Source organism: Erinaceus europaeus, chromosome 10 (genome assembly GCF_950295315.1).
Source record: "Erinaceus europaeus chromosome 10, mEriEur2.1, whole genome shotgun sequence".
Taxonomy (NCBI): domain Eukaryota; kingdom Metazoa; phylum Chordata; class Mammalia; order Eulipotyphla; family Erinaceidae; genus Erinaceus; species Erinaceus europaeus.
In genome coordinates, this window is record NC_080171.1 from 80,483,287 (window position 1) to 80,509,505 (window position 26,219).

At 37.7% G+C, this 26,219-nt stretch overlaps 1 protein-coding gene and 1 long non-coding RNA gene across 3 annotated transcripts in view; one reads left to right on the plus strand and one right to left on the minus strand.

The window, feature by feature from the left end:
- LOC132540903 (uncharacterized) overlaps nt 1-22,232 on the plus strand; it is a 66,501-nt gene extending 44,269 nt beyond the window's left edge. Inside the window, exon 4 of the long non-coding RNA XR_009552074.1 lies at nt 21,875-22,232. This is a non-coding gene — a long non-coding RNA (uncharacterized LOC132540903). The remainder of the gene's footprint in view (nt 1-21,874) is intronic.
- Nucleotides 8,163-26,219, minus strand: part of PTBP3 (polypyrimidine tract binding protein 3) — an 81,531-nt gene continuing 63,474 nt past the window's right edge. For both annotated transcript variants that reach the window (XM_060199961.1, XM_060199960.1), the window contains 6 exons: nt 24,582-24,721; nt 23,608-23,641; nt 16,147-16,239; nt 13,781-13,997; nt 12,005-12,082; nt 8,163-11,321 (listed from right to left, as the gene is read on the minus strand). In XM_060199961.1, the coding sequence (XP_060055944.1) occupies nt 11,189-11,321; nt 12,005-12,082; nt 13,781-13,997; nt 16,147-16,239; nt 23,608-23,641; nt 24,582-24,721 (695 nt within the window). In that variant the 3' untranslated portion in view covers nt 8,163-11,188. The remainder of the gene's footprint in view (nt 11,322-12,004; nt 12,083-13,780; nt 13,998-16,146; nt 16,240-23,607; nt 23,642-24,581; nt 24,722-26,219) is intronic.

Below are 26,219 nucleotides of genomic sequence, written 5' to 3' on the forward strand. Positions count from 1 at the left end.
AAACAAACAAACAAACAAAACATGAGATAAGAGAAATAGGTTAAGAAAGAAGAGATATCTGCAGGCTGCTCAACCACTCGCTCCCCCTGCAGGTGGAGACCGAAGCTTGAACTCAGATCCTAGAGCACTTGTGCACTTTATCGGTTGTGCCACCACCTGCCTCTCCCCCTTGTTATATACAGAATGCACTGTAATTTGAGAAAGGAAGTACCTTTAAAGAGGTAATCAAGGAGGGCCAGGTGACACCACACCTCAGGTCAAGTGCATGTTACAATGCGCAAAGACCTAGGTTCAAGCCCTCAGTCTCTACCTACAGGGGGAAAGTTTCGCGAATGGTGAAGTTAGCAGGTTTCTCGCCCTATCATCCCCATCTTGATTTCAAGATTTCTGGTAGTCTCTATTCAGTAAATAAATAAAGATAATTAAAACAGCTTAAAAAGTTAACCAAGTCAAAGAGTTCAGATAGGTGGGCCCTCACTCAATATAACTGGGATTTTTACTAAATAATGAGATTAGAACAAATATACAGAGTAAAGACTATATGGATACACAAGGAGATGATCATTTATAAACCAAGAGGTATCAGAAGAAATGAACCCTGGTGATACTTTTATCTTGAAATTCAAACATACAGAATTGTAAACAAGTTAATTTTTGTGTTTTAAACTAAAAGTGCTATGGTACTTTTGTTATTCAATCCTAGGAGACTAATACAAAAACTAACTAAATTGAAGTTCATTTTCTCTAATTTAGAACTTGAAAGCAATATTTTTACAGTTCAGCAGAAACATTCTCATCATTTATGCAATATTTTTAAGTTGGTGATGGTAGTTTTAAGCACCCTATTTTTTTTGACCAGACTTTCATGATCAATTTTGACTATCAGTGTCACCACTGGGGCTTCTTGCCTGCAGGATTCCTCTGCTACTGGCAGACCTTTATTTTATTTTATTTTATTTTTAAGCTAAGGGGGGTGAAAGACCACAGCACTGCCCCACTACTCATCAAACTATGAAACTTCCTGTGCAAGTGCCTCCATGTGGCAGCCAGGGGTTTGTACCCAGGTCCTTACACATGGTAAAGTGTGTGCTTGTCATATCTCCTGGCCCTCAGACTTTCATTATCTTTACCCTCATGTTACCTGGTAGAACTGAACTGTAACAGCTGAGTACAACTGAGAGTACTGAAAAACACCAAGGAACCAGTGTTCTAGTTGATTATGGCCTTAGAAAAAAGTCACTTTCGTCTGTGTCACATATATCTACTTTTAAATACATATATTTTTATTTTTCTAAATATTTTAAATATACATATTTTTTGATATGACAGAATAATGGGGGGGGGATAGAGGAGAGGATGACAGAGACACCTACAGCCCTTCCTTTACTGCTTGTGACATTTACCCTTTACACATGGAGAGCAAGGGGCTTGAACCTAGGGCCTTGCACATAGCAACATGCGCATTCAACCAAATGTGCCACTGCATGGCCCCTTATTTATTTAAGATAGAAACAGAAATTCAGAGGGAAGGGGGAGATAGAGGAAGAGGCAGACACCAGCAGCACTACTCCGCTGCTCATGCTTTCCCTCTGCAGATGGAAACTGGGGGCTTGAACCTGGGTCCTTGTGCACTGTAATATGTATGCTCAACCAGTTGTGCTACCACCTGGCCCCACCATTTACATCTACTTTAAATAAATATTGTTGGAAAACATTTATTAATAAAAAAGAGCATAAGAGGTTGAGAGAAGCAGAGCATATATGATACAACGGATCAAACTCTAGACCTCATACTTCAAGTCAGGTTTGATACTCAATGCACAATGTACTAGGCCCCCTGTGCCACTATCTTTAAAAAAATATTTTATTTGGAGTAGGGCACCAAAGTGAAAACCTTGGGTTGAGGGTGAGGGTGGATGTTCAGCTTCATGGGGGGGGGGGGGAGCAGAAGTATGGAATGGGATACAGTCTTTTGGTGGTGGGAATGGGGTTTATGTACACTCCTATTATTTTGTAGTCATATAAATCACTAATTAATGAGGGGAAAATTGATTGAATGTCTCAAACTTTTTAATGGACAGACCATAAGCTGAGTCTTTAAAATGTTGACTCTCTTAAAAGCTTAGACCAGGGAGAACAGAAGCAACCGGTGGCACAGCTATATACAAATGATGTCAAAGGACATAAATTATGGTGATGTTGTATATGATACAGCAAATCCTAACAAAGGAATTTTTCAAAGTTAACCCAATTGCCAAACGTGATTACAGCAATAACTATTGCCTTCTTAAGCCCTAAGACAGCAGGAACCTGCCACTTCCTCTATAGAGCCTGTATTTCCCTAGTCCTGGAACGTCTAGGGTGGGGCTCCCTTTCCTGCATGCTACTCTTAATGCATACCAAATGATATTGAATCTGCTGATTCCAACCTAATCAACACAACGAGTACCACCTCGGTATGCTTTACTTCACACTGTGTCCAGAGACGTCAGGCATGGAATGTCAACCCTTCAGCCTCATTACTCGGGTGAGACCTTTCCTTTCATAGAATTCTCTAATTCCATTCCAGGAGGTTCACTTCCTAACAAAGTCCCAAAACCTAGATATAGACCAGGTCCCATGAGATAGGGCACATGTTCACATAAATCATGTATCCATAAATTAGGGCAAAATATATACCTGAAAGGAAAAGTACACAATAGTCTACAGTGAGTCAGTATAAAGTTCATAATGAAAGTGTCTACTTAGATACCCTCCTCACCTACTTCTGTTACAATTCCATCACTCACTCCCAAGCTATCCTTATCAAAGCAAGGACTGCAAAAGCTGAATATGGGCAAGAGACTGGCATACATTAAGGATGACTCTTTAGTTACTATCAGGTCACCCCATAAGCTGGGGCCCTAGTCAGGGAGTCCTGAGATTCCCAAACAGACATGATGGGCCTACGCCTTGAATATATCCCTCTCTCCATTGTTACCGGTCATCTCTATCAGGAACAACAAAACAGACCCCTTTGTGAGCCCCCATAGGACCTTGCCCTCAACTTGGATCAACAACAGTAGAGAATGTTCCATCTTCCATGCTACACCTGAGGAAGATGGGTCCTGATATTGGGGCAGCTTGGAATGTACCTACTCATGACCACAGAATGTGAGCTCAGATCTACAGGGATGCTGAGGTCACATAAGCTCCTAAGTTGAATATTGGCCCCAGATCACATCAAATCGATGGGGTTTACAGTCAACAATGTTTATACCTGTTTCCCATATTTAGGAGCTACTCTCTTCCCTGATCCAGCTTTCTGGTCCTTTTTCCAGCCATGACATTATCTCCCCAGACAATAACTTGGATCCACCTGCATATCAGATTTCAGGCTCAGGGGAAAAAAGAAAAAAAAAAAAAACTAGTATAGCCACAGGCCCTTTGGAATATAACTAAAATATGCCTACTAGCTGTCTACAAAATGGAGACACCCCCACCCCACAACTCTTCATCTGCACTATTTCAGCCTTTAGGTTCATGATTAGTCAGCAACTTGTTTGGCTTCATATGTTAACTCCCTTTTCAGCCACCAGGTTCCAGATGCTAGCATGATGTCAACCAGACTTCCCTGGACAGACAACCCCACCAATGTGTCCTGGAGCTCCAGTTTCCCAGAACCCTGCACCATTAGGGAAAGAGAGAGGCAGGCTGGAAGTATGGATGGGCCTGTCAATGCCCATGTTCATGGGGAAGCAATAACAGATGCCAGACCTTCCACCTTCTGCATCCCACAATGACCTTGGGTCCATACTCCCAGAGGGCTAAAGGATAGGAAAGCTATCAGGGGAAGGGATGGGATACAGAGTTCTGGTGGTAGTAACTGTGTTAAGTTGTACCCCTTTTATCCTATGGTTTAGTCAATGTTTCCTTTTTCTTTTTTATTTAAGAAAGGATAAATTAACAAATCCATAGGGTAGAAGGGGTACAACTCCACACAATTCCCACCACCCAATCTCCATATCCCACCCCCTCCCCTGATAGCTTTCCCACTCTCTATCCCTCTGGGAGCATGGACCCAGGGTCATTGTGGGTTGCAGAAGGTGGAAGGTCTGCCTTCTGTAATTGCTTTCCTGCTGAACATGGACGTTGACTGGTCGGTCCATACTCCCAGTCTGCCTCTCTCTTTCCTTAGTAGGGTGGGTCTCTGGGGAAGCGGAGCTCCAGGGCACATTGGTGGGGTCTTCAGTCCAGGGAACCCTGGCTGGCATCCTGATGGCATCTGGAACCTGGTGACTGAAAAGAGGGTTAACATACAAAGCCAAACAAATTTATCATGGACCCAAAGCTTGGAATAGTGGAGAGGAAGTGTTAGGGGGGTACTCGCTGCAAACTCTAGTATACTTCTGCTTTCAGGTATATATTTTGCAGTAGTTTATGGATATGTGTGAACATATGCTCTCTCACAGAAACTGGTGTATATCTAGGTTTTGGGTCTTTGTTAGAAAGTGAACCACCTGGGATGGAATTAAGAGTATACTATGTAAGGAAAGGTCTCACCCGAGTAATGAAGCTGAAGGGTTGTCATTCCACATGTGAAGTCTCTGGACACAGTCTGAGCTGAAGCATGTTGAAGTGGCAATCGTTGCGTTGATTAGGTTGCGATCAGCAGATGCAATATTATTTGATATGAATTGGGAGAGGCATCCGGGAAAGTGGGCCCTATCCAAAGGTTCAAGGACTGGGGGAAGTAGAGGCTCTATAGTGGAGATGTGAGGTTCCTGCTGTCTTAGGGTTCCAAAAAACAATGGATAGTTAATGTTATCATCACATTATTTGGTAATTGGGTTAACTTTGAAAAGTCCTTTTGTTAGGGTTTGCTGTACAGTACCCAGTATCTTGTATATAGCTGTGCTATTGGTTGCTTCTGATCTACTTGGTCTAGGCTTTTGAGAGTCCGCACATCAAATACACATCCTATATATTAAAAAGACTCAGTCTGTGTTTTAAAAACTTCGAGACATACAATTAATTTCCCCCTCATATTAATTATCTAGTGATTTATATAACTACACTTTACTAGGAGTGTACATAAACACCATTCCCACCAACAAAAGACAGTGACTCATCCTTCCCACTCACTCCCACCCCCCACTGTCCCAGGAAGCTGCATGTCTACCCCTCACCACAGGGTTTTTACTTTGGTGCCCTACTTACGATTTAGTCAGGTCCTGCTTTTAGTTTCCCTTTCAGATCTTCTTACCCCTTTTATCCTATGGTTTAGTCAATATTTCCTTTTTATATATAAAAAAAAAGAATAGGAAAGCTATCAGGGGAGGGGATAGGATACAGAATTCTGGTGGTGGGAATTGTGTAGTTGTACCCCTCTTATCCTATGGTTTTGTGTTTCCTTTTTATAAATAAATTAAAATTTAAAAAATGTTTTATTTATTTTGTGTGTCTGTGTGTAGAGACAGAAACTGAGAGGGAAGTGATAGATGGGGAGAGAGATACCTGTGTTACTGCTTCATTTCTCTTGAAGCTTTCCCCCCACCACCCTGCAAGTGGCGTGTGAAACTGGATCCTTGTGCATGATAATGTATGTGCTCAGCCAGGTGTATTGAGACCAGCCCTCTCCATCTTATCTTTCAAGAATAGTAAGAGTGCTACTAAGTTTCTTAGATTCATTTATTTTCAAAACTCTGTCTTTATGCATGACTCTTAATCATGATAAGACCTATTCTGAGTAAATAAGTATTTCAGTCAAGTTTGGTCAGAGCTTTAGTTTATATTTTGCCAAAAATGCTTTAAAAACTAATATAGTGCTGACGTGGCTGAGTGCACATGCACTCCTTGGACACTGGTTCAGCCCCAGCCCCTTAAGTTTTAAAAACTATGAGCATGTACTTGCTAATCTTTAATTATGACAAGTTTTGATGAATAGCTATGAAAAAGAAATGTGATGCTATTAAAATTATAGGTAAGACAAGGGGAAAACCTAAAGTACAGACAAGAACACAGAAAAATTTTAAAGAGATACAGATGTCATGACATTTATTAAAACACATGCTACATTGTTATACTTGTTAGTAAGAGATTAGAGATAGTCAGATTAGAGATAGTCAGCAAATATACAAACTGAATGAATGGAATATACTGTAGTGTACAGAAGCTTGAATTAACCATGCACTACACTTTTAGAAAATATGGTTTTTAATATTTTATCTTCTCTTTGCATTTATAACATTGGTCACTTAAACAACCACAAAATCCTTTTCTTCCAATTCCACAAGCTGTTACAAACAAAAGCTGGTACTGTTGCTTATCAAAATATACAAGACAACTGATGTTTTATATAAAACCATTTTATATGCGAACTTGTTCCCAAAACTTATTTTTTGGCCTGGTTAAAAAAAAATGGCTGTTAGAAATATTTACATTTTCTCCTCTACATGAACATTCATATAAACTGAAAGAGGGAATTTTATGAGCAGACCATATAAAATATAAGACTATGTCAGTGTCAGAGGCTCCTAGCTGTGCTACTGCTACTTTTTATTCTTAAATACAGTACTCAAAGTGCCTACCGAACTTTTGTCACCTTAATCCATTCTGTTCAAACAAAAATCCCATTTTCTCTAAGTTGTCTATTCTTCAAAAGAAAATAGGCAGTAAAGGCCTCTTTGTACTGGGTCTTTCAGAAAGGAACTGGGAACTAGGGAGACATTTCACAAAGAGTTAAAATCAAACAATCAGTCTTTGGTCAGAGCAATGAGTTGACATTTTGATGAAAACTGCTTGGTTAACAATCCTTATAACTAGTATTTTCTGGATATGGATGAATTTTTAAAAGATCTGGTTAACAATGGTAAGGGAAAAAAAGGGCAGAGTGACATTTTTTTCAAGCACATCAAAAATAGCTACTTAAATATTTGTTACTACAAAGATTTGTGAACTGGAAGCAACAACAAAAAGGCTATCTAGAGTTGATTTAAGCTTGCCATAAACAGCTTTCAATCAGGACTATTAGCACACCAAGGTCACCGGACCAGAGTACTATCCCTGTTCTCTGGATCACATGCCTCAGGTTACAAAAAGTAAGATGACTAACAAAGGTATATAGCAGCTATATTCATGGACCTGGACAATGTTATATAAAGGCAAAAGTTAACAGTGACCTCATTTATATAGTTATAATTCTTTCCTTATACAGTTTGCAGGATAACATTCCTACAAAGTACTTTATTTCCTGAAAACCAGAATACTGATACTATCTTAGTCTCAAATAGGAAGAAAATTATTAATTTTGATTACTGAAGAAGGCACATATAAACTTTGGTCCTGCTTTGTTCCCTCCCTTTATAAAACCAATACTACAATTTTGTTCTTAAGTCATTCATAAGCTATAATTTTCTCTGAAAAAAGACTGCAAAGTCTTTTCTTCTATACTTATGTATTCCTTTTTGTTGCCCTTGTTTCATTGTTGTAGTTATTATTGTTGTTATTGATGTTGTCATTGTTGGATAGGACAGGGAGAAATGGAAGAGGGGAAGACAGAGAGGGGGAGAGAAAGATAGACACCTGCAGACCTGCTTCACCACTTGTAAAGCAACTCCGCTGCAGGTGGGGAGCCAGGGACTCGAACCGGGATCCTTATGCTGGTCCTTAAACTTCTCACCACATGCGCTTAACCCACTGTACTACCGCCCGACTCCCTGCAAATAGTCTTGTAGATAACAACATAGTTGGCAACTGAGTTATTTTCTTTAAAGGACATGTTTTGTGCAATCAAAATTGCATATCTTTTAGCACAGTAGTAGAATGCTTTTAAGTCTGGCAGTTTTATTCTTGTTAATAGCAGATTAAGAAAAACCAGGAAAAATGTTTTTATGCAGTCTTGTTTTTTGGTTTAAAAAATAACAGCACACACTATGTTTGTTTTCTATGGAATAGACAGTGGTTTGGCAAACTTAAGGTTTTTAAATGATTCACTGGGAGAGACGGGGACACATAGATTTGAGCTTACTTTCTGAGACTAGAAGAAAAATTGGATGAAAATATACTCACAGTATAAATCTTGCTGCCGAGTGGTATAAAATCCTTAAAAAGTTTATATGAAACTGAGTAGAAGCATTTATGAGTTACTTCTAATCTACCGAAGTAAAACTTATATTCACCACTGAGGTGGAACAAAAGAGGGCATTTATTGTTTCCAAAAGAGCTAAGCAGGCAAACCTGTACATCTAGAAACTGTGAAATCTGTTTATTACAACAAAATCAGAAATACTACTATACGTAACTGATTAGTCTTAATTTACAGTGTTTGTAGGAGCTACTAGGTGATTCAGATACTTCTCAGCAAGTTTTCAATGAAGACAATGATTCATTTTTAATGTCTCTCCAACAAAATACCTTTTACTATTAAGAAAATCACCTAAGTGTCAAAATAAAATTTTTTGGCATAAATCACTACTGCTAAATGTGCACTGATACTTTTAAAATCCTGTATGTATTTGTGTAAAAGTCAAGATACCTCCAAAAATGGTCCAGCAATACTCTGTAAGATAAAGTAAATAAACTTACAAATAGGATACAACAGTTAAACAACAAAAACAAAGCATTGCTTCTATCAATAAATGCATGCTGAATAAAAATATAGATATAATTTCCCCCACCCTGATATTATTAAAACTTTTTATAGAAATTATGCCAACACAAATAGTTTAGATCTCTATAATTCAAACAGCAAACAGGTTCAATATGGACAAGATCCTTGTGCTACTGATAATTTTAGACACAAATGGATGATTTCAAACACACTATCTTAAACAAGAATATCTTACTTTTCCCAACTTTTTTTTTACCAAAATCTTAATTTGATTAAATTTGTCAATAAATTAAAATGTAATGTGCATATATGTATGTACAACAACAGAAGAGTGTATGCACGTATATACACTTATTTATACACACAGACATACACAAATCCCTGAAAAGGATTTAAATGTTCTCGCAGACTTAAAGGCCATTTTCTACTTCAAAATACATTTAACACCATTATGATTCCCCTTCTGCTACTTTTGCTACTTTTACATTGAATATTATCAGAATCATGAAATAAAACTACACAGTAATTCCTAACTTGAAGCAAATGAAGTAATAACCCAATTTAAAATGCCATTGGAAATTATAATTGTGCTTTTTTGGAAGAAAAAAAAAGAAGTACATTTTAGAAGATTTCCTAAGTTTTTCCCTTCCCTTCTTACTGTTTTGAGAGAAGTATACTTCCTAAGTGAAGCAAATATAGATAGATGATTGGTTATACCTATCTCTTAAGCTAATACTAACTGATTTGAAAGGTCTCAAATTAGAATCCACTGCCCCTCCCCATCCTACCAACCGCTACTCAGTGTTGAGTGAAATATACTTTTACTCAATATAGAATCTCACATACAGTCTCCAATTTTTGGGGTAAAATTTCTTTTGTAAAAATTTGTGTACGCTCAAATTAATGGCTGACATATAGCAAAGAGGTTGAAATATTCTTTTAGTAGGTGAGATGAGTCACTCTAAAAATCTGAAAAGGGCAAGAAGAATGAATAAAAATGAACCTTTTTTGACAAATTTTGCTTTATAAAATATGATCAGGCATTGAAAAAATAATAACAAATCAAAGTTTATCTTTAAAAAAGAAACAATTTTAAATTACACAATCACTGAAGTAATATTAAAATGTATTGTACATTCAACCAAAGACAAGTGAGGACAGAGTTTGAGAAAGAACCCAGCTTCTCAAATTCCATATATGTGGGAACTTTGCTTTGTTAAATTAACAAATAAAAGCAAGCTCTCAGAGTAAAGAGACAAGACAAGTAATCCTGAGACAAATTCTAATGAGTGATAAGAATTAGACCAGATCTAGAAACTGAGGTTGCATTTTATAGCCCCAAAGTAGTATACTATAACTGGCAGTGACTGCTATTGGTTGTAATGTGAAGAGGCCTACAGGTGTGCACTGAGTTATTCCAAAACCATTCACTCTTCCCCAGCCCATCTCTGCACCAAAGCACCAAAAATTTGAATAAAAGCTATTACTTATTGAAAACCACTTCATATCGCAATTAAAACAATTTTAAAGTCCCTACCAAAACAGAAAGGGGGTGGGGGGAAGCTCGCCAAGCCCAAGCCCACAATATAGCTTGCAAGATACTTAAGATAAAATTCTAACCTATTGTTTCATAAGCACATAAGGCACATATAAGAAATTAAGTAAATACACAGTAATTCTGAATAAGTATTAGAGATCATAGTGGTACAAAAAACCCTTGAGTTTCTTTTTTTCTAAAAGACCATACCAAAAAATAACTTTTAAAAAATCTGTCAAACCATATGATAGACCTGAATATATTCCTTAAGACTGTAAACCTTTTTTTTTTGTCAAAACAATTATAAAAAAGTAGTTTATAAGTAGGATTACTTTTTAAAGTTTCCAGGATCATATTATTTAGCAGGTATCATTTCAAAATTTTTAACATATTTCTAATAAAATTACTAATTATCTTAACATCTTAATGATACTGGTCGGAGTCAACCTAATTTTCCTTGGGACAGTTGTGACACTTCATTTCTCCAAATAGTCTTAATAACTTTAAAAAAAAAAGAAGCATTACTCAAAGGAGCGTCTTATAATGGGGGGAGGATAAAAAGAAAATAACTAAATTTACAAATGTGCTTTTACTACAAATCACTTTACATATAATAACCATCAATATATGCCAAATAAATGGCATAATTTGTAAGTGAGGCTAATTTCCTGCAGGGGTAAAATTTTGGAATCATAAGGTTAAAAACTGTTGTAAGTAATTATAAAAGTCAAAGTACAAAGGAATTAGAAATGCTGTATAAGGCTGATCTGGACTTTAGCTAAAAGTATCCTCTTTAAATACAATTTAATATAAGTAATTAACTACTGAAAAGAAAACTTTCCTAAAGTTATTTTCATAGAACTATGGTACAAAGGAAAACTAAACCTTTGATCATATATTTATGGGTGGAAAAGAGAATATTTCTTGATTCCTTTTAGCATTCTTTAATATCAAACAGATATTTTTGTGAAAGAGGCAAAACTGGTCTTGATTTGTTTCAGTCTATGTCTGAAGTTTGCTGATATTATGGTCCAGTCTTAGGAGAAAAATTCACAGAAAAGTCAGATGGTAGATTTTGAGAAGGAGACTCTGAGATGGTGATTTTCTCCAAGGTCATGATTGTGAAGCTCAATGAGGGCCTGGATTGCTTCTTCCACAGATCCCAACTGAATGAGTGCCATTTTGCGGTCCTTCCTGAAAATGATATAGGAGGTAGAAAAAGTATATAGAGGGACCAAGTGGTGGTGCACCTGGTTAAGCATACCCATTAAAATGAACTGGGGGAGGGGCAGTTGGTAGCGTAGTGGGTTAAGTGCACATGGCACAAAGCGCAAGGACTGGCACAAGGATCCCAGTTTAAGCCCATGGCTCCCCACCTGTAGGGGCGTCACCTCACAGGCGGTGAAGCAGGTCTACAGGTGTCTACTTTTCTCCTCTCCCCCTCTGTCTTCTCCATCTCTCTTGATTTTTCTCTGTCCTAGCCATCAGCAACAATGGCAATGTCAATGATAACAGCAAGGGCAACAAAAATGAAGGGAAAAAAAGGCCTCTAAGAGCAGTGGATGTAGTGCAGGCACTTAGCCCCAGCGATAACCCTGCAGGCCAAAACAAAAAAAAAAAGTGCACAAGGACCCCAGGTTAAAGCCCCTAGTCCCCATATGTAGGGGGAAAGCTTCATGAATCGTGAAGCAGGGCTGCAGGTGTCTCTCTCCCTCCCCCTCAACTTCTGTCTTCATCCAATAATAAATAAATAAATATTAAAGTATATAGAGAATTAATTCTGTCTACAAACTAACTCCCCAACTTTGAATATCTCATGGAGTTGGCTTAAAGTTTTGCATATCATATCAATTAATGTTAGTGTAGTGTGAACTTACTGAAAGAATTTGAAAGCCTTCACTGAACATCCAGCTTCTATAAAAAGGTTCTTCAGATCATCCACTGTAACAGAAGGGCTGTAAAAAGATCACACAGTCAACTATCTTAGCCCTAATTCTCACATGAAGTAAGTATTAACTCTTGCAGTGTTTAAATATCCAGGGTATTTCATATTTTTAGGATAGTTATTAAGCCATGCAACAAAGGCATGCTTTGAAAGTGCCCTTTCAAATAAAAGGCTGACACAAGACATGTTCCAAATAATGGCATTTTGTCTCAAACCCTAAGATGTAGGGAAGTATATAAAGAATAATCATTCTATATTTATTCTTTCAAAGGTAGTGTTATTCATACCACTGACTTCATTAACTGACCATAGTATTTCGACAGCTACTTCCCTAGCAGTCATATGGAGTGGCCCTAGAGGTAAGGAATTGAGGCCTCCCACTAAACACTAGGTACATGAATGAGCTGCACTGAAAAGTGAAAATACTAGCCTCAGTTAAGCCTTCAGATATAACCCTATAGAAGATCCTTAGCAAAAACCACCCAGTAAGCTCTTTCTGGAATCTTGTCTCACAGTTAACAGCTTGAGGTAATAAGCATTTACTGCTGCTTTAAGTTTTAGAGTCATCTGTTAAGCAGTAGTAGCTATCTAAAACAGTCTATCACAAAAGTCAACTAAATGAAAATAGACTGCATCTAAAGACAGCAAACAAGAATAGTGTCAGAGAAAACTAAATAATTAGTTTATTAGGAAGACAGGTCTGATTTCACAATCTAAAAATACTATGGAGACATCATAAAACAAAAATCCTGCAATATCACTTCTATTTTCCATTGGCATATCAATTTGAGTAAGCTACTTAATGTGAATCTCTCAGTTCTATTGATAGAATAAAACTAACAATTTTACCACAAAGACTTACTTGATAAATGGATAAAGACAGAAAACAGAAGGGTGACTACTATTAGAGAAAATGGGCAATTACTGTTCCATAGATAAAGATGTCTGGAATGATAAAGATATACAGATGGGAAGAGATGACAGTTATAAAGTATGAATGTATTCAATGTGAACGCACCCAGACTGCACTCTGAAACAGTAAAAATACTAAATGTCATGTATATTTTACAGAACTTTTTAAAAAAGAGATTACTACGCGGGCAGGAGAGATCAGGAAATAATTTACCCGGCAGAATGCACACTTTGATATGCATAAAAGATTAACAAGTAGGGCAACTGTTAAGTTAAAATAACTTCATGGTCCAGGAGATATCATACTGGACTCTCAAGCATGAGGTCCCGAGTTCAATCCCTGGCAGCACATATACCAGAGTGATGTCTGGTTCGTTCTATTTTATCTTTCACATAAATAAATTCTTTAAAAAAAAAAAAGTTAGAATAACATCAGTTTTTAACTTCCTCCAAACCATAGATTATAGATTATTTTTTGATTATTTATTTATTTATTCCCTTTTTTTGCCTTCTTGTTTCATTGTTGTAGTTATTACTGTTGTCATTGTTGGATAGGACCGAGAGAAATGGAGAAAGGGAAGACAGAGAGGGGGAGAGAAAGAAAGACTCCTGCAGACCTGCTTCACCGCTTGTGAAGTGACCTCCTTGCAGGTGGGGAGCCAGGGGCTCGAACTGGAATTCTTACTCTGGTCCTTGTGATTTGCACCACCTGCGCTTAACCTGCTGCACTACCACCCAAATCCATGATTATAGATTATTAATCATTTAAGTGATTCACAACAATTTAGGTACATACGGGATATTGGAAAGATGCAGAGTGGCTGATGGTGGAAAAATATTCTGGAAGTTTTTGGAGCCAGGCTTTTTAAAACGATGCAAAGGACTATTGCTAAAATCTTTAGTTAGACCTTGATCTTCTTGTCCCTCTCGAGGAAGCTGAACTGCTTGATGTTTGGACAGTGTAGCACGAAGCACCTTTCCATAAAGTCTCTGACCACTCAGATGGTTCATTGCTGGGAAACAGAAGAAAAAAAAAATTGGGGGCATTAAAATAGAACCTAATATTTGTCTAATTTATCAAAAATTCTTTGGATTTAATCATTTAAAATTATATTTTCAGTCTAATGGTTAAAAAGATTTTAAATCCAAAACTCTTGCACATGGAAATGTATCAAAGAATTTGTTTAAATATAGTGAAAGAAACACAACAAAAAAATCTTCCAAGCAGAGTGCCAGGAAGTTCCTGAATGAATATATACATAAATTCTTTTTTGCCTCCAGGGTTATTATTGGGGCTCAGTGCCTGCACCATGAATCCACTGCTCCTGGAGGCCATTTTTTCCCCCTTTTGTTGCCCTTGTTGTTGTAGCCCTGTTGTGGTTATTATTATTGTTGGTGGTGTTGTTCGTTGTTGGATAGGACAGAGAGAAATGGAGAGAGATGGGGAGACAAAGAGGGGGTGACAAAGATAGACACCTGTAGACCTGCTTCACTGCTTGTGAAGTGACTCCCCTGCAGGTGGAGAGCTAGGGGTCGAACTGGGATCCTTATGCTGGTCCTTGCGCTTTGCGTCACCTGCACTTAATTCATTGCAGTACCGCCCGACTCCCTAGTTCCTGAATATATTAAACAGAACAAATTCTTGGGAAATTGGTTATTGAATAAATTAATTCAATTTCTAATAAAAGTTATTATTATTATTATTATTTGCCTCCAGGGTTATTGCTGGGGCTTGGTGCTTTGCACCATGAATCTACTGCTCCTGGAGGCTTTTCCCCCCCCCCTCCCCTTTTGTTGCCCTGTTGTTTTATCGTTGTTCAGAAGAGAAAACACAAGTAGAACCTGAACTGGAGTTGGTGTATTGTACCAAAGTAAAAGACTCTGGGTTGGGTGGATGGGGAGAATAAAGGTCATCCAAGAAGGATGACAGAGGACCTAGTGGGGGTTGTATTGTTATATGGAAAACTAGGTAATGTTATGCATGTACAAACTATTGTATTTACTGTTGAATGTAAAACATTAATTCCCTTAAAGAAGGGAATTAATGTTGGTGATACTTGGTTGGTGATACTTTAAAGCCACTATAATAATGAACAAAGAACCATGGAATGATACATTCTGGCTCCATCATTATAAAGTTGCCCAAATTTTTATAAGAAAACCTAGTTTGAAAGGAAAATTAATTAAATTAAACCATGCTTATTAGTTCAAACTTAATGGAAAAGCTCTAGAATCAAAGTCCTAAACAGCAACAATATATTCAAATAGATACAGTTCAGAGGACTATTTTCTAATATTAAGTATAAGCAGGCTCAAATAATAATGAAGACATGACTGGGTGGTGTTGCACCTGGTTGAGTGCACATGTAACAATGTGCAATGACCCGGGTTCGGGCTCCAGACCCCACCTGCAGGAGAAATGCTTCATGAGTGGTGAAGCAGTGTTGCAGGTGTCTCTCTGTTTCTCTCCTTATCATGCTTTTCCCACTCAGTTCCTGGCTGTCTCTATCCAATAAATAAATAAAAGATAATACAAAAAAAATTTTTAAATTTTAAAAATGTTTAAAAATATTTACTTTTCCCTTTTGTTGCCCTTATTGTTTTTTATTATTGCTGCAGTTATTATTGTTGTTGATGTCATTGTTGTTAGGACAGAGAGAAATGGAGAGAGGAGACAGAGAGCAGGAGAGAAAGACGCCTGCAGAACTGCTTCACCACCTGTGAAGCTACTCCCCTGCAGGTGGGGAGCCAAGGGCTCCAACTGGGATCCTTCTGCCGGTCCTTGCGCTTTGCACCATGTGCGCATAACCCGCTGCACTACCGCCCAACTCCCTAATACAAAATTTCTTTTAAAAAGTGAAGATATTAGTGAAATACATTTCAACCCAGATTTAAGCCCTTGGTCCCTATGTGTGTGTAGGGGGAGCTTCACGAGTGGTAAAGCAGGGATGAAGGTGTCTCTCAGTCTCTTTTCTTCTCTATCCCCTCTCAATTTCTCTGTCTCTATCCAATAATGAATAAATCAATAAAGATTAAAAAACAAACAAACAAAAAAAGAAATACACTTCAGAAAAAGCAAATTTCTACTAACCATATATTTGTTTATTTTGTAACAAAATTCACATATAAAAGGGGCAGGTTATTATTACAATTCATCAGTACCTAGTTGAGCTTGATTTGCATCTGCCATTTGAACCAAGGCATTTTCTTTCTTATTAAACATAATCTTCACTCTGTGGACATCACCATATACTCCTAATAAAAAAAAAAAAAAAAAGCAAAATAATGTTTTTAATGTCTGAGTGTATGATGTTTCATTTTATTGATATATTAAAAGAACACCACACACACACACACCTTTTCCCTGGGAAATTTCACACACATGTTCCCCAATAAATTCATCTACTCATCATTTTTCATCTGGACAGGCTATAACCATTTCAAATTTGATATGCCCCAAACAAGTTCATCTCCTCACAGTGAACTCTGTTGACAAGTAGAACAATCTTCTATGTAATTGTTCTAGTAATACATCTAGAATTCATCTTCTGGTTTTAATTTTTTCATGAACACTTACATCCAATACCAGCACCATCAGTTTTTTAATTATATATATTTTCCCTTTTGTTGCCCTTGTTGTTTTAGTTATTGTTGTTGTTATTGATGTCATCATTGTTAGACAGGACAGAGAGAAATGGAGAGAGGGGAAGACAGGGAGAGAGAAAGATAGACACCTGCAGACCTGCTTCACCACCTGTGAAGTGACTCCCCTGCAGGTGGGGAGCTGGGGGCTCAAACTGAGATCCTTAGGCTAGTCCTTGCACTTCGTGCCCCGTGTGCTTAACCCGATGTTCTACTGCCTGACTCCTGCACCATCAGTTTTATGGTTTAAATCTCTCTCGAATTTGTCTACTTCTCATACATACTACCTTCAAAGCTATCATCAGCATTTCACAACTTGAAAACCTTCAGTAGATTCCTTGTTTACCATGTATGTCCTACTTTTCTATAACAGTATTTCCCAATTAGACCATATATCCCCAAGTACAGATGAAATGGAAGAAAATAAATACTTATCCTTGTTTATATAAGCTAATATGAAAGGTTGTGTTTTACAATATGAAGGGCCACAGTCATCTTTTTTTCATTCAGTGTATTAAAATACTGGGTTATTGATTTTGACACAGAAAAACAGAAAAAATGGGTCATAACTTTCTCAAAAACCCAATATATTATTGTATATGTACTATAGGGTATTGCTGATATTTATTTAAAACCCATGGGAGGGTAGAATTGGTGGTGGCACAGTAGGTGGAGTGCACACATAACCATGTGCAAGGACCCAGGTTTAAGCACTCACTCCCCACCTGCAGGGGAAACCCTTCACAAGCGGTGAAGCAATTCCACAGGGGTCTCTTTATTGCTCTTCCTCCTCCCTCAAATTCTCTCTGTCCTATCAAATAAAATAGAAAGAAAAAACAAGTGAAAAAATGGCCATCAGGAGCAGTGGATTTCATAGTGCCAGCACTGAGCCTCAGCAATAACCCTGGTGACAATTAAAAACAAACAAATAAATCCTATAGGGGTTGAGTGGTGGCACACTCTGTTCAGGGCATACAGTACCATACACAGGGACCAGAGTTCAAAATCCCAGTCCCCACCTGCAGGGGGGAAGCTTCACAAGCTGTGAAACACTGTTGCTGGTGTCTCCTGTGTTTGTTCCTCTTTATTTCTCTGTCTCTATCAGGAAAACAAAAAAACTGCTAGAAATGGCAGAGTCATCATGAAAGCACTGAGCACCAGCAATAACCTTGGTGGGGGAAAAACAAGACAAATAAATAGTAACAACAAAACTTTTAAATAGTAAGTATCGCTACCCTATTCTGTATTTTGATTAAAAAAAAAAAAAGTTAAATGTCCAAAGCACACAAAAAGAGTGTTGGTTAGTTATCTTGTGATAAACATTTAAACACCTAAAAGCAACTTAAATTAGGGTACTCCTAAAATTTGAAACAAAAAGATAAGCACTTTTAATGTTCATAAATGAATATCAGTAGAAATATTCTTTGAAAATAAAACACAATTTGTTCATCAAACTGATTGTTATTTTTTTTAAATTGTCTTTTCCAGACAGAAATAATATGACAGAGAGGAATCTAAACTTTCTTTCAATGCAGAGAGGACCAGGTTTGAACTTGGTTCATACAACACAGGGCAAAGCAGAGCACTAAGTGTGCTGCCAGGCCTTGTTGATATTTTTTAAATAAGTTAAAAATTAACGACAGTTAGAAAGAATTGTGCTTTGGCTACTAACATGAAACATATCTTTAACACCTGTTTTCAATGTGGAAAACTACATAAATGTGCCATGAAAAAACTTTTATAATAATAGCAAATAAGCATAATGCAGTTTGGAATGATAAAAAATGTTTTAAATTGAACTATAATGACTGTACAACCCTGTAAATAATTTTTTTTTAATTTTTTTATTGGTACTTTCTTGACTACAGGGTGAACTAGGCTGACTGTGAATGGTCTCCCCTGACTGTCACTGTTCCCGAGGAGACTGTTTACAAGCTCTGTGCTAATCCCAGGAAGGGGACTATTTCCCCCAACTATATTACCATTCAATAGGCCCTCTGGGTTTTCTACTATAGGTCACCTAGAAGTTTCCAAATTGCTATCACAGACCAGGCCCCTCCAGAGTTTTGAAATGAACTTGTTTCTACTGGGGATGTAAATAAGTTTTTTGGTTTTTTTCTCCAGGGTTATCACTGGGGCTTGATACCTATATTATGAATTTACTGCTTCTGGTGGCCATTTTCCCCACCATTTTATTTGATAGGACAGAGAGAAATTGCAAAAGGAGGGGGAGATAGAGAGGGAGAGAGAAAGATAAACATCTGTAGACCTTTCACCACTACTGAAGAGACCCTCTGCAGTTGGGAAGTGAGGACTCAAACCTGGATCCTTGCACAGGTCCTTGAACTTTGTACTATGTGCACTTAACCAGGTGTGCCACTGCTCCCCTCCCTCCCAAAAAAGTATTCTTATCTGTCACCAGGGTTACTTCTGGGGGCTCAGTGCTTATATAACAAATTCACCTCTACTACAATAGCCCCCCCTTCTTTCCCGCCATTAAATTTTTAAAAATATTTATTTATTTATTTATTTCCTATTATTGCCCTTGTTGTTTTATTGTTGTAGTTATTATTGATGTCACTGTTGTTGGATAGGACAGAGAGAAATGGAGAGAGGAGGGGAAGACAGAGAGGAGATAAAGGAGAGACACCTGCAGACCTACTTCACCGCCTGTGAAGGGACTCCCCGGCAGGTGGGGAGCCGGGGGCTCGAACCCGGATCCTTACGCCGGTCCTTGTGCTTTTGTGCCACTTGCGCTTAACCCGCTGCGCTACCCGCCCGACTCCCTCCTGCCTTTCTTTTTATGGAGGCAGAAAATTTGAGAGAAAAGAGGAGATAGGGAGAAAGACAAGACACTTGCAGCATTGCTCCACCCCTTGTGAAGCCTCCTCCTGAAGGTGGGAACCAGGAGCTTTAACCTGGGTCTTGTGCAAGCTAATATATGCACTCTGCTGGATGCACCACCATCTAGCCCCTACTCAAAAAATTTAAAACAATTTTCTATCAAAATTTTCTCCTAAAGAAAATAAAGTTTTAACACCTTTTGTTAAAAGTACTCTAATATGGAGGCTAGAGATAGTCTTCCAGATGAACTATGTATGACAAGACCCTGGTTTGAGCTCCTGCCCACTACACGGGAGCACTGTGCAAAGGGGAACCCTCACTTAAAAATAGAGGGCCGGCAGCCCTGTGGAAACAACAGAACAGTGCTGTGACGCCTGTCCTCTCTCATATACCTATAAAAGAAAGGAATCTGATGGGAACAAAGGACTTTTGTAGGCACAAAACCCCATCAAGAACCCTGGTAGAAGAAAAACACACAATTCCAATGCAACAGTTTAAGACTAACTAGTAACATGAGGGGGAAAAAATGAAACCTTACTGGGTAAAACTTAAAGAGCACAACAGAAGTTAGTGCATATACCGGGTGGTGATGGTGCACCTGGTTGAGTGCACACTGTACTGTGCGCAAGGATCCAGGTTCAACACCCACCTGCTGGGGAGAAACTTCACAAGTGAGGAAATAATACTGCAGGTTTGTCTGTCTGTCTCCCTGTCTCTCCCTTCCCTCTCAATTTCTCTCTGTCAATACCCAAAATAGACAAATAGTATTTAAATTGTTTAAATAAAGTAAAAAAAAAAAAAGACATTAACACTAGTGACTATAGAATAAAAATTACAATCTTAATTAGGTACAATGTAAATGTTTCAATTTATATCTCATCTTTTAATTTCATTTATATAATTAATATCATATTTTTATATATTTTTCAGTTATGACTATCATTAAGATGAAGTTCTAAAATAAGATAAAGTTAGAAAAAAATTTGGAATACTAAATCAAAATGAAGAAAGGTCTTTTAAAATAAGGTAACATATTGAATCATATTTCTCACTAAACATTATTTTTATAAAAAAGTATTAGTAAAAACTCTTAAAATACAGAATATTGCTAATTTCAGTGCTCGTACATTTTTGTATATATACAAAAAAGTACACTAGAAGGGTGAAATTTAGAAGTGATTGATTTTATACCAACTAGGATCACATGCTAATTTTTTTTAACACCTTAATGCTTCACCACTACAGACTGACTTTTCAGAGAAAAAAAGTGAGACAATGAATATGGATGGGATGATCTCACTCATAGATGAAGTTGAGAATTAAGAACAGAAAAGTAGAACCTGGACTGGGTTTGGAGGAGCTTTCAGGTCCTGGTGCATGATGGTGGAGGAGGACCCAAGCTGGGGGTGTTTTGCAGAAAATTGAGAAATTTCACACATATGTATCAAAAACTGTATTTACTATAAACCATTAAATCCTCCAATAAAAAGGGGGGGAGTTAAGCAACAAGTTTTAATACAACTCTAAAAACCCAGCATTAGATACTTAACCAGGAGAAGTGAAATGTTTCCACACAGATTTATAAATGAAACATCATATCAGAATTATTCAAAATTATTTTTAAAAAATTGGGGGGGGGGAACCAAGTGATGGCACACCTGGTTAGGTGGACACGTTACAGTGTGCAAGGAGCCAGGTTCAAGTCCCTGGTGTCTGACTGTAGGAGGGAAGTTTCACGATTGGTGAAGCAGGTCTGCAAGTGTCTTTCTCTCTTCCTCTCTATCTCCCCTGCCACACTCAATCTCAATTTCTCACTGTCTCTATCCAATAATAAATAAATTAATTAATAATTTTTTTTCAGGGCTAGTGAGATAGCTCACTTGGACAGTGTGCTGTTTTGCCATGTGTGCAACCTAGGTTTGAGCCTGCCCCTACCCTACTTCTGCATTGAAAGAAGTTTTAGTGCCTTTCTTTCTGCCTGTCTCTATGTAAAAAAAAAAAAAAAAAAGTTAGCAAATATTGGTAATATCATGGGCCCCTTAGAATATACCTAAAATAGACTTCCTAACTTATGTTCCTGATTATTAAACAATTCATTCTGCTTTTTAAAAAAATTTGTATTTATTTTCCTTTTTGTTGTCCTTGTTTTTCATTGTTGTTGTAGTTATTATTGTTGTTATTGATGTTGTTGTTGTAAGATAGGACAGAGAGAAATGGAGAGAAGAGGAGAAGACAGAGAGGGGGATAGAAAGATAGACACCTACAGACCTGCTTCACCGCTTGTGAAGTGACTCCCCTGCAGGTGGGGAGCCAGGGGCTCTCCTTGCACTTTGCGCCATGTGCATTTAGTCCACTGCACTACTGCCCAACTCCTTATTCTGCTTTTTATCTTAATGTCTTTCAGCCACCAAGTTGCAGATGCTACCATGATGCCAACCTGAGTTCCCTGGGCAGATGACCTCATCAATACATCCTAGAACCCCACCTCTCCAGAGCCCTGCCCCACTAGGTAAAGACAGAATCAAGCTGGGAGTATGGATCCACCTGCTAATGCCCATGTCCAGCAGGGAAGCAATTACAGAAGCCAGACCTTCCACCTTCTGCACCACATAATGATCCTGGGTCCATGTTCACAAGGGGACAAAGAATAGGAAAGCTTCCAATGAAGGGGATGGGATACGGAACTCTGGTGGTGGGAATTGTACCCTTCTTTTCCTACGGTCTTGTTAATCATTATTAAATCAATAAAAAAGTCAACAATTTATGTGGCCTTCAATATAAACATTAATAGTTACAAAAATGAGTGTTATTTAGTAGTAAGAAAAACAATCAACCTCTATAAACATGTGGCTGTTACACCATGATCTTCAAAAACATTCTATCTAATGAAAGGATATAACACCTTACATGATTCCACTTACATGAAATATCCAGAAAGAAAAACATACATAGAAATAAAGTACATTAGTTAAAAGGGGGGGGGGGTAGGGAAAGAGAGAGAGAGAGAGAGAGAGACAGAGACAGAAACAGAGAGAATGGTTCAGAGTTGCTGTAGTGGATAAAGAATTGGACTTTCAAGCATGAAGTCCTGAGTTCAATCCCTAGAAGCACTGGTACCAGAGTTATGTCTGGTTCTTTCTTTCTCTCCTCCCCCATCTTTCTCATTAATAAATAATTAAATTCTTTTAAAAAGATAAGAGACCAACCACAGCACTGAGCCTTCCTTCAACGAAGTGGCAACTGGGCTCAAATCTGGGTCAGGAACATAAGTATGCACACTACTCAAGTTTTTTTTTTTTTTTTCCTTTAAATATTTATTCCCTTTTGTTGGCCTTGTTTTATTGTTGTAGTTAATACTAATGTTGTTGTTGGATAGGACAGAGAGAAATGGAGAGAGGAGGGGAAGACAGAGAGGGGAAGAGAAAGACACCTGCAGACCTACTTCACTACCTGTGAAGCGACTCCCCTGCAGGTGGGGAGCCAGGGACTCGAACCGGGATCCTGACTCCCGTCCTTGCGCTTTGTGCCAAGTGCGCTTAACCTGCTGCGCTACCACCCGACTCCCGAGTTTTTTTTGTGTGTGTATGTGTTGTTTTTTTTAAGCTATGAAAGCAACATATATTAGAAGTGATTTTCAAGCCTGAAATTCACGGTACCTCTCTCTCTCCTGCATTAGGATACTCAATGGTTTCCTACTGATCTTAGGTTAAAAGTCAAGCTGCTTAATATAGTTTACAAAGCTCTATCTGTTGGAGTTTCAAATGTCATTCATTACATGTTTCTTTGACTTCCTTGCTTTAGCCACTCTCCCTCACTTCCAGTGAAAAAACATTTGATCTCCCTAACTTTTACCAACCTTTCACAAATGAACTTAGCAATAATTTCTACTAGTATACAACATTAGACTCTCTCAGCTGAGTTAAGTCTCTCAACTATATAGGATTCCATTACATTTCTTTAATCCTTTTAATGGAACTATCATAATTGTAATGACTTGAGTTTTACTTGATGTTTTATCCTCAGTGTTATGCACACTACTAGGCACAGAGTCAACAGTACTTAGTGAATGATAATCAATAGTACTCAGTCCACATCACAAATAACTAAAAACAGCAGAAAAAAAAAATAATAACTTACCAAATAAGATAAAAAGCCCATGTGGTGTGATAAGCTGTTTAAAAAAGGATAACACAAAATGTAAGTGTCAAAGAAAAATTTAAACTAAATCTATCTATAATGCAATATTGTCAGTATACTGTTTAAACCACTGGTTGTATATTCTGCTATATAGCAGTCTCTTGGTGTACTTGGGGCACTGGTTCCAGGATCCTTTCAGATATCAAAATTTGATAATGCTCATGCCTCTCATATAAAATGCCGTATTTTCATATCACCATGCACATTCCCCTGTACATTTAAAAATTATCTATTGAACTCTATGAAAATAGCTGTTACTTGGACTGTTGGTGTACTGCACCAAAGTAAAAGATGCTGGGGGGGGGGGCCTTCAGGTCCTGGAAGAGGATGGCACAGGACCTAGTGGGGGTTGTATTGTTATGTGAAAAACTGGTAAATGCTATGCATCTACAAACTACTGTATTTATTGTCAAATGTAAAACATAAATAATCCAAATGAAAACACAAGTAGAACCTGAAATGTAATTGGCATATTGCACCAAAGTGAAAGACTCTGGGGTTGGGGGTGGGGAGAATACAGGTCCATAAAGGATGACAAATGACATAGTGGGGGTTGTATTGTTAAATGGGAAACTGGGGAATGTTATGCATGTACAAACTATTGTATTTACTGTTAAATGTAAAACATTAACCCCCCCCAAAAAAAACCATAAATCCCCCAATAAAGAAATAAAAAAAGAAAATAGTTGTTAAAAATAATCTGTATATGCTCAGTACAGCTATATAGTATATATTTCCTATCTATATGTATTTTTCTGTCAGTGAGTAATCAAGGATACATGGGGCCAACTGTATATACCAGTGATAAATACTAATGAGAATACTTAAAACAAATGTAAATATTGTCATTAAAAGTTACTATGCCTATCTACTCCTGAAAAAAATGATTTAAACATAAAGCTTTTTCAACTCACATCTGGATTGAGATTGGTGACAAGTAGCACAGAATTTCCTGATATACCACTAGCCCCAGGAATGGTCATTCTTCCAGTGACGGCAGAAGAGGTGATTGTGAGAGGACCAAGACCTCCAGGAACAGCTGGAACTGATAAGCCTTTTAAAAACACCAAAAGTAATTTAAATTTAGTTTTCTGGAGGATTTTAATATTTTTATATACTTCAGTGAATAAATGAAGACAAAAGAAATAGTATACTAACAGCTAATATAAAAATCTCAAAGGCTTGTTTCTGCTCTACAGAAGCTGGAATTTTTTCCCTCAGTTTTGACATCATATTTATTATTATTTATAAAGTACTTTACAAAGCAACCAAACTCACTAGACTAAAAAGCATTAGGCCTTTTGGAAGTTTATCTACAAACACCCACCCTATTATTGAAGTGCATCTATTTCAGTCTTAAAAACCATCTAAAGGAAGTCGGGCAGTAGCACAGTGAGTTAAGTGCACATGGTGCAAAGCACAAGGACTGGCGTAAGGATCCTGGCGAGCCCCCCGCCCCCGCTCTCTACCTGCAGGGGGATTTCTTCACAGGTGGTAAAGTAGGTCTGCAGGTGTCTATCTTTCTCTCCCTTCTCTGTCTTCCCCATCTCTCTCCATTTCTCTCTGTCCTAACAACGATGACATTAATAACAACAACAACAATAACTACAACAACAATAAAAAACAAGGGCAACAAAAGGGAAAATAGATATTTAAAAATTAAAAATAAATCAACAAGGGCAACAAAAGGGAATAAATAAAATAAAAATAAATATAAAAAAATAAAAATAAATAAATTTAAAAAAAGAATTTAAATGGCCAATTAAAAAAAAACTATCTAAAGGGGCTGTAACAACACATCAGACTTTCCATGCCTGAAGTTTGGAAGACCCAGGTTCAGTTTTTAGCACCACCAAAAAGAAGCTAGGGCTTAGCTGGGCTCTATTTCTTTTTCTTTAAAATTTTTTAAAAAATATTTATTTTATTTATTTATTCCCTTTTGTTGCCCTTGTTGTTTTATTGTTGTAGTTATTATTGTTGTTGTCGTTGTTGGATAGCACAGAGAGAAATGGAGAGGGAGGGGAAGACAGAGAGGAGGAGAGAAAGATAGACACCTGCAGACCTGCTTCACCACCTGTGAAGCGACTCCCCTGCAGGTGGGGAGCCGGGGTTCGAACCGGGATCCTTACACCGGTCCTTGTGCTTTGCGCCACCTGCGCTTAGCCCGCTGCACTACAGCCTGACTCCCCTGGGCTCTATTTCTTATGACAGTAAATAAATATTATAAATTTTCCGATGGTAAAAAAATGTTTAGTGTGTTAAAATAAAACAGTTCTTCACACCATTATCACAACTGGAGTTCTGCACATGTGTATATAATATGGAATCACTAGTCTCAGCAGACACACCTCCCCCACCCTCCAGTTTCAGGAATTGGAAGAAGAGAATGGGAGGAGAGATACCACAATATCATTTCACCATTCATAAATCTTCCCCTGTTGCAGTAGTTCTAATGGAGTGTTAGGAGCTCGAATGTGATAAGGTGTATGTGCTCTACCAGATAAGCTATCTCCCTGCCCCCAGTTACTTAATTTATCTATTCTGTAATCTTG